The sequence below is a fragment of the Littorina saxatilis genome, linkage group LG16 (genome assembly GCF_037325665.1).
Source record: "Littorina saxatilis isolate snail1 linkage group LG16, US_GU_Lsax_2.0, whole genome shotgun sequence".
NCBI classification, from domain to species: Eukaryota; Metazoa; Mollusca; class Gastropoda; order Littorinimorpha; family Littorinidae; genus Littorina; species Littorina saxatilis.
This window is the reverse complement of record NC_090260.1, coordinates 30009603-30022944: the sequence shown is the minus strand read 5'-3', so window position 1 is coordinate 30022944 and position 13342 is coordinate 30009603. Positions and strand designations below refer to the sequence as shown.

The 13342-nt window shown below is 42.9% G+C and overlaps 1 protein-coding gene across 1 annotated transcript in view; it reads left to right on the top strand.

Annotated features, from left to right (window-relative positions):
- The window catches only part of LOC138950797 (ras-related protein Rab-11B-like), a 12789-nt gene extending 1002 nt beyond the window's left edge, over positions 1 to 11787 (top strand). The window contains exons 2-6 of the mRNA XM_070322517.1: positions 657 to 768; positions 4886 to 4969; positions 5458 to 5651; positions 6098 to 6178; positions 7322 to 11787. Coding sequence (XP_070178618.1) covers positions 657 to 768; positions 4886 to 4969; positions 5458 to 5651; positions 6098 to 6178; positions 7322 to 7461 — 611 coding nt within the window. The 3' untranslated portion in view covers positions 7462 to 11787. The remainder of the gene's footprint in view (positions 1 to 656; positions 769 to 4885; positions 4970 to 5457; positions 5652 to 6097; positions 6179 to 7321) is intronic.
- Positions 11788 to 13342: the final 1555 nt, after the last annotated feature.

Below are 13342 nucleotides of genomic sequence, written 5' to 3'. Positions count from 1 at the left end.
AGTGTCCATACTATGAATCTGATACAGTATTGCCATCTCATGCATAGAGACATTTAATATTTACCATCCAAAGTGTCAAAAAGAGCTGGACATGTCATTTTTCTCCCATGTTTGTGCTATATCAGGGCTCCCCATAGTGCGCGTCCCTGCGTCCTATACGCACTAGAAGCCGAAATCACGTACTAGAAATTCATTGAGGGGTTCCCGGGACGCACTAAACCTATAAAGAGCGGGTCCCAGGACGTACTACATTTCCGCTATCGTGCGTACTGTAGGTACTCTTTTCAGACTGTAGTCGTCAGTCAATTATTGTGCAAGCACAAATGCTTAATATCACGCCGGAACGATGTGGAAAAGTGTGTGTGTGTGTTCCATTTACCAAGGCATAGTTGAAGTGTCCTCTTCGAATATATTCTGATGAAAAAAGACACTTCATATCACACTGTTCGAGATAACATTGCGTTGTATATGAACATGGGGGGTTTGGGGACCATGGCCTCTTGGGACCCTCTAAAACTCCGCATAGGGGGTCCATGGACCCTCTAAACATTAAAAGTGGGGGTCCCGGACCCTCTAGGACGGGCGTCCGTGGGGAGCCCTGTATAAAATAGTGATTGAAATGAGACACTAACTCTGACAATGGCTTTGATTTGCAGTTGTTCTGATTGGAGACTCAGGGGTGGGCAAGAGTAACCTGCTATCACGTTTCACTCGCAATGAGTTCAACCTGGAAAGCAAGAGCACCATTGGCGTGGAGTTCGCAACAAGGTAAAGTTTGTGTGGATCAAGTAGGAGGAAGTGTTTTGCTTGTGCAGGCTATTGTCTTGCGCACATTACAGATACAGTGGAACCTCCTTTTTAAGACCTCCAAAAATCTGAGAAATCAGGTCTTTAACACTTTCTATCCCAGCTATGTTGACCACGTTTGTTTTAGCCGAGACAAGCTGTGCTGCAGCAGGTCACTCAGAATTGTAGTAACTGTGTATCAATACACTGGAATGCAGGTTGTTAAATGGTAGTTACAGGAAGTGACTGAAGCTAACAGTCTGAGCGGATATATCTGTACCTGGTAAGATAAAGCCATATGAGTGAGTACGGATATATATCCGTACCTCGGAGATAATGAGTTAAAAGGTGTTCTTAAATTGGAGGTAAATTTTCACAGGTTATGAGCAAAACATCTGAAAAAGCAAGGTCCTAAAAATTGGGGGGTCTTAAAACGGGGGTTGCACTGTACTCAGTCAGCTTAATGTTTCAAACAAAAGTAAACATATGGGTTATCTTCAGAGTTATTTTGCTTCCTGGTACCTAATTTATGAGACAAAACTGATAAATTGGGTACAACTACAAGGAAGCACATTTGAGTTTGTTAGTACAGTAACGAAACGAGATAATTTTGGGTCATGATCTTTGTTTGTCTTCTAGTTTTAAGCATATCAGCATGCTAAAGCAAGACTTGGATTTGGAGGGATGTTTAAATTCATAAAGTGTAAAGCGTTAGCAAGTGACCAACGTACCATACCTTTTTAGGACAAAACTTTTGATCAGTCGTTATCGGTGTTGGTTTAACTCAGTTGAAATTGAAAGGGGCAAATGACAATTTGACCTGAAACATGTTTGTCTTACATAGATGCATGTGAGTTGATGCACATTCCATAATGTACTGAGTCGGTAAATGTTTTCTGTTGTGTGAGAGAAAGATGTACACTGACTTAGCCTTTTACTGCAGAAACGGTCGCTTACATGTCACTGTGTTGGAACGGACTAGTTTTAATATTGAAACATGCACATGCGTGGTAGCTCGGTTGGTAGAGCACTAGACTTGTGATCCACGGGTCTCGGGTTCCAATCTTTGCTGGGACAGACACAGGTCAACTTTATGTGCAGACTCAGAGACGGTATCCATGTTCCACCTCCGTGTAACCACTGTCACACGTAAAAGACCTCGGTAATTCTGCCATAAGTACAGGTGGCTGATTACACCTAAACACTCACACACCTGGGTCGCGCGACTCTGTTGCTGCTAGCTTTCAACTCGGAGTAAGCGACCCGAATTTCCCAGCGATGGGACAATGAAGTAATGAAATTGAAAAGGAAATAATGCCTACATGGGTGGAATTCTTCTGGTATATGGCGGAAATCGGGATTCGATTATGGCCTTTTTTTTTGGTCTCTCTCTTTTTGGCTCACGTAAGTGTAGCCTATGCGATGCTATCTTTTGTCTGTCTGTGCATGCGTGCGTGTGTGATAGAAACTTTAACATTTGACTGAACACCGAAATACATTTTACTGGGTTATTATCCAAGCAACAGCTTCAAAGTATTGAAGCAATGATCAACATTTCGTCGGCACGTATGTAGATAAAGTGTGTATCCAAAGAAAACGGGTGGTGGTGGGTTTTGGGGGGGGGGGGGGGGGGGGTAAAAGCAGGTGACTGGTTTGTGTTGTGTGTGGTATGTAGACCAGGCCAGGGGTCAAGGTTAGGTCAGATTGCGTGAAGGATTGTGGTATAGATTCACTTCTCAGTTCTAACCGAGCTGCATTCGCCGATTCGGGGAAGATGATTTGACATTGTTCGGTTTCGTAGCGGCTCCAGAAAAAATAGATAGAGAAGATACCAAAGGAAATTTCCTACAGGTTGATCTGCACAGGGTGTTTTCAGTGTCTGCGCGAGGAAGCGCTGTCGAAAGGGCAGTGTCGATCTTAGTGGCAGTCGTGTCCCCGTAAGTAGGCTACAGACAGACAGATCTAGATCTAGCGTCTCCCACTCTTACACCGTGTCTATGCTTACTGTGTGTGTGTATGTGTGACGGAGTGATTGAGTTTGTGTTACTGTTTGTCGATTTCTTACGGGAGCCTTGAAGGCTTCGCCTCTTGTTTTTGACTCACATGCGAAGCAAAAGTGAGTCTATGTACTCACCCGAGTCGTCCGTCCGGACGTCCGTCCGGAAAACTTTAACGTTGGATATTTCTTGGACACTATTCAGTCTATCAGTACCAAATTTGGCAAGATGGTGTATGATGACAAGGCCCCAAAAAACATACATAGCATCTTGACCTTGCTTCAAGGTCAAGGTCGCAGGGGCCATAAATGTTGCCTAAAAAACAGCTATTTTTCACATTTTTCACATTTTCTCTGAAGTTTTTGAGATTCAATACCTCACCTATCTATATATATATACGACTTGTGTCTGTGTGTCTGTGTGTTTGTGTGTTTGTGTATTTGTGTATTCGCCATGCACGGCCAAAGTTCTCGATGGATCTGCTTCAAATTTGGTGGGCATATTCAGGTAGACCCGGGACACGACACAACCTGGTCGATATTTCAACACGTGCTCTCAGCGCGCAGCGCGGAACCGATTTTGGTTCCACCTCAGCTATTTTGGTTCCACCTCAGCTACCCGGGCCCCCATACCGACACACCATAGCCGCTACACCACATCACAACGCCAAAGTTCTCGGTGGATCTTTTTCAAATTTGGACACCGTATTCAGCTACACCCCGGACACAATATCATCGATGAGATATTTCAACACGTGCTCTCAGCGCGCAGCGCTGAACTCATTTTCGTTTTTGTGTTCATTTCACCATTATAAGTAACTCTTCCTTATCTTCTCCAGTGTTTGGCGTTTATCTCCCTTCCTTCGTGTGGCTTTCCCGTTCAGTTGTAAGTTACTACACTGCGCTGAGCGTCTTCGGATATTCCCGGCGTTCTGTTACTGTTATTATTTTTAGAAGGTCAACGCAGTGTACAGAACGTAAATTGGACCCGTAAATTATCCTCACTGTAAAAGTGCAAAGGTCGAATCAATTTATAGCCACGCGAAAAATACACTGTCATCTATCTCTCTATAGATACGGCTTCTCTGTGTTTTTGTGTGTGTGTGTGTGAGTGTGTGTGTCTCTATGTAAGCAACACCTGTGCATTGTTCAGTTCTGTTTGTGATGTGGTCTGGCGGCTTTTGTGTAATTTTATGTACTGGCCTTCCTTTGAGAAGCCATAACTTGCTCAGTCCTGTTTGAGTGGAGTTCGCCTCCAAAGGTGATTAACACGGTTACATTCGTCGACAAGGATGGGACTCGATATGGTCAGGATTGGCATTATGGCCACTGAATCATTTTCGTGCTGTTCCCATTCCACGAATCTGGGAGGGACCTAAGCTTGGCGGGTCCATTGTTCGGACCCGGCGAAGCCGGCGTACGGCTCTAAGTACTTCTTCCCGGCGAAGCCGGCTACCCGGCGAAGCGGGTATTCATTCTAGTATATGATATATAGGGCAAAGTAAGCCCCATCTTTTGATACCAGTTTGGTTTACCTTGCTTCAAGGTCAAGGTCACAGGAGCTCTTCAAAGTTGGATTGTATACATATTTTGAAGTGACCTTGACCCTGAACTATGGAAGATAACTGTTTCAAACTTAAAAATTATGTGGGGCACATGTTATGCTTTCATCATGAGACACATTTGGTCACATATGATCAAGGTCAAGGTCACTTTGACCCTTATGAAATGTGACCAAAATAAGGTAGTGAACCACTAAAAGTGACCATATCTCATGGTAGAAAGAGCCAAAAAGCACCATTGTACTTCCTATGTCTTGAATTAACAGCTTTGTGTTGCATGACCTTGGATGACCTTGACCTTGGGTCAAGGTCACATGTATTTTGGTAGGAAAAATGTGTAAAGCATGTGAGTCGTATGGGCTTTGCCCTTCTTGTTTCTTTTGTTGTTGTTCGGTTGAGGTTCAGCCTTCAGGATTCATGATATTCTTCAGTCCCACCCATGTGTCTATGTTCAAGAGTTTTGTGTGTGTTTGCAGGAGTATACATGGTGACGGCAAGACAAAAATGCCTATGTTGACGAGTTTTGTGTGTGTGTTTGCAGGAGTATACAGGTTGACGGCAAGACAATCAAGGCACAGATCTGGGACACAGCTGGACAGGAGAGATACCGGGCCATCACTAGCGCGTGAGTCACACATGATAATCAAGTTTAAATTCTGAGCTCCGGAGGTACAATTGCAGAGCAGTTTTTAAAAAAGTTTCTTTACTGTTGAGACTCACATGTCACTTTTAGGATCTTTTATGTATCCCAGTTCAAATATATGTGGCGAGTAGCATCTTCCTTATTTCCTATTAAACTTTGTTTGTGTTAGGTCAGATTGTCAGGTTTCAAAACATCAGCTTGTGCCAACTGTCATATTTTGCTTTACCAGGTGTAACGACGTCATAAGAATTGCTGCTGTACAGTTCTTTAAATGGCGGGGTAAAAACCATCACATGTAAAAACCATCTCTTGCAAAAACATGAGGGAACGTAGGAGTTTCAGCCCAAGAATGAAGCTGAAGAAGAAGGATCATTGAATTTCACACACACGCACTTACACACAAACACAGAGCCCTCCTCTGCGCATTTTAGCTTAGAGATTCACAGTTTCTTTGCACATTCTCGTGGCAGTTACTACCGTGGGGCAGTGGGTGCCTTGCTGGTGTACGACATTGCCAAGCACCTGACGTACGAGAACGTGGAGCGATGGCTGAAGGAGCTGCGTGACCATGCCGACCAGAACATCGTCATCATGCTTGTGGGCAACAAGTCTGACCTCCGACATCTCAGGGCCGTCCCCACTGACGAGGCCAAGGCTTTCGCTGGTAAGACCTTCATTTCTGGTTTGGGATCTTTTTGCTCACCCGAGCAATCAAGATTCATAAGACGTTAGTCTCTGGCTTAATTTTTGTGTGTGATACTCCCGAGTAGTCAGCCTCAGGAGAGTTGGATTCAACAGTGTTGTTCTTTTCCGGTATTTAAAAAACAAATTTGCTGCTGGACCTTTCAGACTCAGCTTTTCATGATCCTGATGTTTGTGTCGCTGTTATGGCAAAAACAAGGTCTTGAAAATGCCTGTTCTTTGCACTCATATTCCAGTGGTTCATCACTTTATGAAGAATAGTCACTTTTTAAGAAGTCTCACTGTTTTCATACAATTCTCACTGTGGAGGCTTCTTTTTCATGTTTGCTTGCTACCTTGTTTTGTTGTTGTTGGTGTGTTGTGTCAAGGGTGGAGAATTATGAAGTGACTGTGACTGTTTGCTTTCAGAAAAGAACAACCTGTCTTTCATTGAGACGTCGGCTTTAGATTCTACAAACGTTGAAGCAGCGTTCCACAACATTCTCACTGGTGAGTTTGCCAAAGAAAATAGATCCTACCTGCATCCCTATAATTACATACAAATATATCAATGTCATTTACAGATGAATAGACGGGGAGGTTTGATTTGTACAAGAATAGTTCTCACATTAACTTTGTTAACTTCATAATAATTAAAAGCCACTGGTGTCTTCCAAGTTGACAGTTCTCGACTTGGATGCTCCGTAAACATTTTAGGTGTGTACTAGAGCTGATACCGCGCACAATATCGCCTTTTGTTGGAAGGCAGGCTGAGAGCGATGTTTGACCATTGACAGAGCAGTTTCAAAGTCGGCTGCGGAATAGCACAGTAGCCTGTGTACTCCGGCTCAGCCTTCAACCTTCACCGGATCACGCTTTGGACTACACAATCCGGATGATGTTGGTTGTGTACCCCCCGCGGGTTAGGGGGAAAAATTTACCCGATGCTCCCCAGCATGTCGTAAGAGGCGACTAACGGATTCTGTTTCTCTTTTTACCCTTGTTAAGTGTTTCTTGTATAGAATATAGTCAATTTTTGTAAAGATTTTAGTCAAGCAGTATGTAAGAAATGTTAAGTCCTTTGTACTGGAAACTTGCATTCTCCCAGTAAGGTCATACATTGTACTACGTTGCAAGCCCCTGGAGCAATTTTTTGATTAGTGCTTTTGTGAACAAGAAACAATTAACAAGTGGCTCTATCCCATCTGCCCCCTTTCCCCGTCGCGATATAACCTTGAATGGTTGAAAACGACGTTAAACACCAAATAAAGAAAGAAAGATCACGCTTTGGACTACACAATCCAGATGATGTTTGTTGTGTACGACCCGATCTTTGTAAAGAAAGATTCAACGTTAAAAGTATGGGTCGTACATGACCCGCACCATCCGAATAGGGATAAACACTACTGTGTAGTTCAAATGACTTCATTGTATATTTGTGTGTTTACAAAGATAATCCTTTAAAAATTGGTCGATAGGAAGGTTTTATGCTGACAATGGTGTTTGAAGATTACACGAGTGTCGATCAAAAACTCCCAATAGTTTTAGCGATACAGACACTTTTGTTAGGCTGGCGGTGAAGGTTTAACTTATGTGTAACACTAATGGCGGGCTGTGATTTGACTGAGGGAACTTTGCTTTGTGTGGTTGCAGAAATCTACAAGATAGTTTCGCAGAAGCAGATCCGTGATAGCCCCGATGACGACAACTCCCCCAGCGGCAATGTACAGACGATATCGGTTGCCCCCACCGTTAATTCCAACGCCAACAAGAAGCCGTGTTGCAACGTCTAACGACTCGGGCCACCCGTAGCCGTGCGCGCCCCCCCCCCCCCCCCCCCTTCACCCTTCTTCTCCTCTCTGTGGGCGGCAAGAAAGACTGTTCAGCCGGCTTCAGAGATTTTGAGCCGCGCTTCTGCTACAATGAGGAGCGAGAGAAAAAAAAAGAGGGGGTTTGTGGGAAGGGAGCAGTACAGCGTGTGCCGGTGTGAATGCGTGTGAACATGGGAACTGTTGAATGGAGTGTGTGTATGTTTTGTGTGTGTGTGTGGGACGTGCTTCTGGTGGAGTTTGGCTCTCGGTTTGCAAAGCTCATTTGTCGGGTTAGGATTGGATGAGATGAAATTTGGGGTGGGGGAGGGGAGGGAGAAAGGATGGGGTGGGGGAGGGGGTGTTAGTGTGTGTTGTTGAAAATGCTCCTTTCTGTTTCACTCTCTCTCTCTCTCTCTCTCTCTCTCTCGTTCCCTTCTGTGGTTGGCTTTCGGGCTGGTTGGTGCAGTTTGCTACTGGTTGATTTTGTTTAAAGTTTAGGAGATATTGAGACCCGGCGATGTGAAATAACCATGTATGTCTTTACTTGACATTGAAAAGCGAGATTGATATCATGGAGCTTTCTTTCCATTCAGCAATGATTAAGTCTAGTTATGACTTTCCATGGGTTGTGTAGGCAAGGTCAGCCCACCAGTTGGTGTACAAAAATCATCCCAAAGTGTTGAGATAACAAGATGTTGGACGGTTGACAGTGTAACGGTTTGACGCTGAGCGCACATTCAGTGAAGTAGCGATAACACTTGTGAGGATCTTGTAATAAACTGTTAAAATGTGAGTCCTCTCCTTCAGAAAGACGTCGTGTGGTTTGGATAGAAACCGTTCATTTAGCTGATGATGAATGCATATTTTCTTTTCGATTCCTCAGTCTTTTCCTCGCCCAGAATGGGGTTGCAGCGTTATACGCCGTCACCTCCCTTTACACAAAAACTGTCACTGATGATTGAGGATGCTTGTGTCTTGTTACTTACTATGACAGAGGGTACTCCCCCCTACCCCTCCCCAACCCCAGGGCTTCTGCATAGGAGAGTGAAGAAAGTTGTTTGCGCCACGCTTTCCCAGTATGCTGTCTGTGTGTGCAGGATAGCCTGGGTTATCACCATAGCAACATGATTGAGCAGCGTCATACAATCAGGCCGATCTCTGGGCCCCTTGTTAAGCTTGGTCGATGTTCTGGCGTGAGATTTTTTTAGTTAAATTTACATGTTTTTGTTCATTTCAAGTGATGAAGCTTATTGGACTGTGACTGTAATAAGACAAAAAGCAAACTGAGACATTTCACGCCCATTTGTCGCTGGTTTGAGCAAGCGAATGAAGGCTTTAACATTCACAGATCACGTCGCTTGTTTGAGCCTGAACTTGACTCGATTGCCTCGTACCACAGACAAAGTTTAAGAGATTGGGAATCATCACAACCAGTCGCTGTTCTCTGTTTTAAGGAGGATGACACTGATATGATTGTCGTTATCCAGGGAGAAGTGTGAGTATTTTGACATTGGCCTTGACATTTTGATTGGCTCCTAGACATTCCATCCCATCATAGATCGCTGCTTGCAACCTTTAGCCAAGTACAGTCATGCTTCGCAGTTGCGTGGTTTGGTTTAGAATGAGGAGAAAAGGTTCTGTTCTTTTGTGTACTCATTTTTACCTCTGCTACTCATATCAACTTTAGTGTGACTGATAAGTTTTCTAATTCTAATTTTTTTTTTTTTTTTGGGGGGGGGGGGGGGGGGGGGGGGAAGGAAGAGGGGTTTGGAGAGATGATTGTGAATGATTATGTATGTGTTTTCTTGGTAGTTTTTCTCTTGTTGTCCAGGCCGTGAAAGGTGGTGTTTGATTCTGTTCGTCCATTGCGCTGTGAATGCGAGTGCATGCATAACCGTTGAAACTGTTAACCGCTTGCTCCTAATCTTATGTCCTCTCCACCCATGCTGCGGCTATTTTTTTTTTACATGTAAGTACTGTATGCTTCTGTGAACATGTTCCACTCTTGGAAGCGGGTCCCTCTCCCCCAATTTTTTATGACCTCAGACCTGGGATTTGTATGCAAACCTGCGTAAATATGCTTCTTCTGTTAACGTAAAGCACATTTCTTTCTTTCTTTATTTGGTGTTTAACGTCGTTTTCAACCACGAAGGTTATATCGCGACGGCGTAAAGCACATGTAATGGCCCAATTTTGATGTCCAAATGATGGAAAATTTCTGAGCTTCAGGAGGTTTCACGCTCTCTCTCGAGGTGGGGGGGGGGGGGGGGGGGGGGGGGTAGTAGACCTCAGTAAGCTTTTTCATTTCTACCCAGGTAAGGGTTTATGATAAGTGTGGAAAAGGCTGTGACCAAATGTGTACATAGTGTCCTCTCACCACTGCCACCTCTTTGTCAAAGGGAAGCTACTCATTGTGAAACTGAAGAGACAATGTGTGTGAGGCGAAAATATCTTAGTTCTGGGGGAAGACTTTTCTGAACAAAACTTGTTCTCTCTCTCTCTCTCTCTCTCTCTCTCTCTCTCTCTCTCTCTCTCTCTCTCTCTCTCTCTCTCTCTCTTTCTCTCTCTCTTTCTTTCAGTTTTGCCCTTGAGCGTCTTACTCTTTAGTGTGCGAGTGTGTCTATTTCTTGTTTGCGTGTTAAGGAAGATTACAGAACCGCTTTGGAGTTGCGTCAATGTGGCTCGTTCTGTTTGCTTTTTGAATTTTTGTCGCCGGTGTGAGTGCGTAAGAGTTGACAAATATTGAATCATAATTGGCGTCCAGTCTGTGTGTCTTTGTACAAATGGTTGGGTAAATACTTGAAACAATTCCATGTGACTGTTTGCCATCGCTTTGTTTGGTGTGTCAGTGTAGCATGCAGTCAAGTCAACCTCTCGGCTTAGAATGGATTTTTGTACAAAACTGTTGCTCTTGTGAAGAATGTTCAATATTTGGTTTATTTAAATCAAGAGGTATGCAGGCAGAGGAGATAAGGTTGTTTTGTTTTTGTTGGGCAATTAATATAAGTTATAACTGGAGGAAATGAATTTTGCGACATAGGAATCAAGTGTCCTCCTATCGCTGGAGGCAACAGTGCAACACTGTCAGTTACAAAAACAGGTTTATTTGGAATTTTTCTTACACTTTAACACCAACCATCACTGTTACTCTTAGTGTGGCTTTGCTTGTAATGCAGGGGTGGGAAATGTCGGCGGATCTGTGTAAAGAGTATTATTCTGTCAACATAAAACACACAAAATAGGCCATTTTTGATGTCCAAGTAATCAACATTTCTCAGCTTCAGAGAGATTGTTACAAAGAGCGGAACGTCTCGAGGCTTTTTTGTCTGTCCCATCCCAGAGTACAGAAAACCTGATGTCGCTGAGAGAACTGTTCTTATATAGGTGTGGGTTACTGTAAAAGTACATGTAATATGAATGCTTTTGTATTGGAAATGTATCTATGTGAATTACATAGTGCGCGGAACTAGTTTTGTACAATGAAGAGTTTAATTTATTGCCACTTTAGAACACTCCTTCACAGAAAAACACGCTTTCTTCATGGTTATTTTTGGAGGTTTTCATACAACAAGGGGGAATGTATGCGTATTTGTTATGGCTGCAACATGTGGACAAAAGAACTATATTTTTTCTTTTCTTTCTAAAGCTTTGTGGGAGGGGTTTTTGCCTTGACTGTTGTGGGTATTGTACCTAGCTTGCTGTTTTATCAACCAAAGAGCAGAACGGTACGACGCGGATTCACAAGAAAAGAAATTCCCCCCCACACCTCCTCCTCCCCCCCGCCCCCACCCCCTACATCTTTCTCAAAAGCTCAGTCTGGTGCCCGGCTGAGAATTTTGTTTGGCAGTTTGTGGATAAATTAGGTAAGCGAGCATACGTGTACAAGCCCATTGCTTTAAAGTAATTGAGTCAGCGCTTATTAGCAAAATCCACCGTCTTATTGTCGACCGACTCCAGAGTTATATTTTGTATTGTAATGGATGGAGTTTTTGCACCCTCTTCGGACCTGTTTTTCTCTGCCACTGTTTTTTTTCTCTCAAACTTAATTCAGTGTTTCAGCATCTGCTGAAATTATCATTAATGTATAGCTGAGTGGTAACAAATATACATGTGCATTATAACTCGTGTGTGGTTGAAAGAGAGTGAGAGCGCGTAGTAGAGACAACTCAAGTTTGCTCTTTCCTTTGTGCAAGTGGTTGCAGAATTACACATGTACATGATTGTACAGACGTTGAAATTATGGTATGAAACGTGGTTGCCTGTACGCATCACTGGCTGATATCAATTAAATATACCATTATACTTGTCTGCAGTATGGTTGTTTTGTTGATGTTATTGGTGGTGTTTGTGGGTGAGTGTTTGTGTGTATGAAACTTGAATTGAACACATAATTTTTGATTAATTACCCGAGTGTTCAAACACTACATGCACAAATAATGTTTTTTGATATTCGGAGGTTCTCAGCTTTCCTCCATGTTATGATCTGTATGTGTGTGTGTGTTTGCTTGAAACTTGATTTGAACACATCATTCTTAATAAATTACCTGAGTGTGCAAACGCTACAAGGAAGAGTAATGGGGAAACAAATCTAAAACACAAAATCAGTTTTCCTGATTTTTACAGATTTTTAGCATTCATCATTGTCATGTGTGTGTGTGTGTGTGTGAACTTTGTGAACTGACACCAAGATGTAATGCTTGCAAGTTCACATGGGCGAACACTTACTGAGATCCCAGTACTGTTTGTCTTGCATCGGCATTCTTCTTCTTCTTCCAATAATGTTCAGCGATCAATGAATTGACCATTACTAACATGCTTTGCATAGCCTAGGTGACGCTTCTGGCAACATCTGGGAGATTTTCGGTTCACAGGACAGTTGAATTAAAGGGGAAAGACAAATTAACAAAACAAAACAAAACTTAATGGCTATGGTACGTTGTCTGGACACATGAGGTTTGAGACTATTTTACAGTGGTGACGGTTGTGCTGTATGTGTGTTTGTTTGTCAGTCTGTCTGTTTTAGTATTGCATGTACGCCTGATTATACCCCCCGCGGGTTAGGGGGAAGGATTTACCCCTCCCTGGTCCCCCCGCGGGTTAGGGGGAAGAATTTACCCGATGCTCCCCATCATGTCGTAAGAGGCGACTAACGGATTCTGTTTCTCCTTTTACCCGTGTTAAGTGTTTCTTGTATACAGTATAGTCAATGTTTGTAAAGATTTTAGTCAAGCAGTATGTAAGAAATGTTAAATCCTTTCTCCCAGTAAGGTCATATATTGTACTAAGTTACAAGCCCCTGGAGCAATTTTTTGATTAGTGCTTTTGCGAACAAGAAACAATTAACAAGTGGCTCTATCCCATCTCCCCCCCTTTCCCCGTCGTGATATAACCTTCGTGGTTGAAAACGACGTTAAACACCAAAAAATAAATAAAAATAAATAAAAAATGCGAATAGTAGTTCTGAAAGGAGATGCACATTTAGGTATCTCAATAATGTTCGGATGAAAGTTGTAAGGGAAATAACTGATGTAGTAATGGTGCTTTTCCAATATTATCTCCCTTGACTGCTATCTTGTGATATATACTGGAGTATGCATACTAAACCTTACTGTTACAGAGAATTACTGACTGGGAGTACATCCATTGAAATACTCTACTCGTTCCTGATGTTGACTAGAGATAGCAGATAAGATGACAACAACAACAACACAGAAAGTAACAAGTCGCGTAAGGCGAAAATACAACATTTAGTCAAGTAGCTGTCGAACTCACAGAATGAAACTGAACGCAATGCAACGCAGCAATCAGGAACCGACAAGGAATAAGATGAAAGTGTTTTTAAATTGATTTCGACAATTTAATT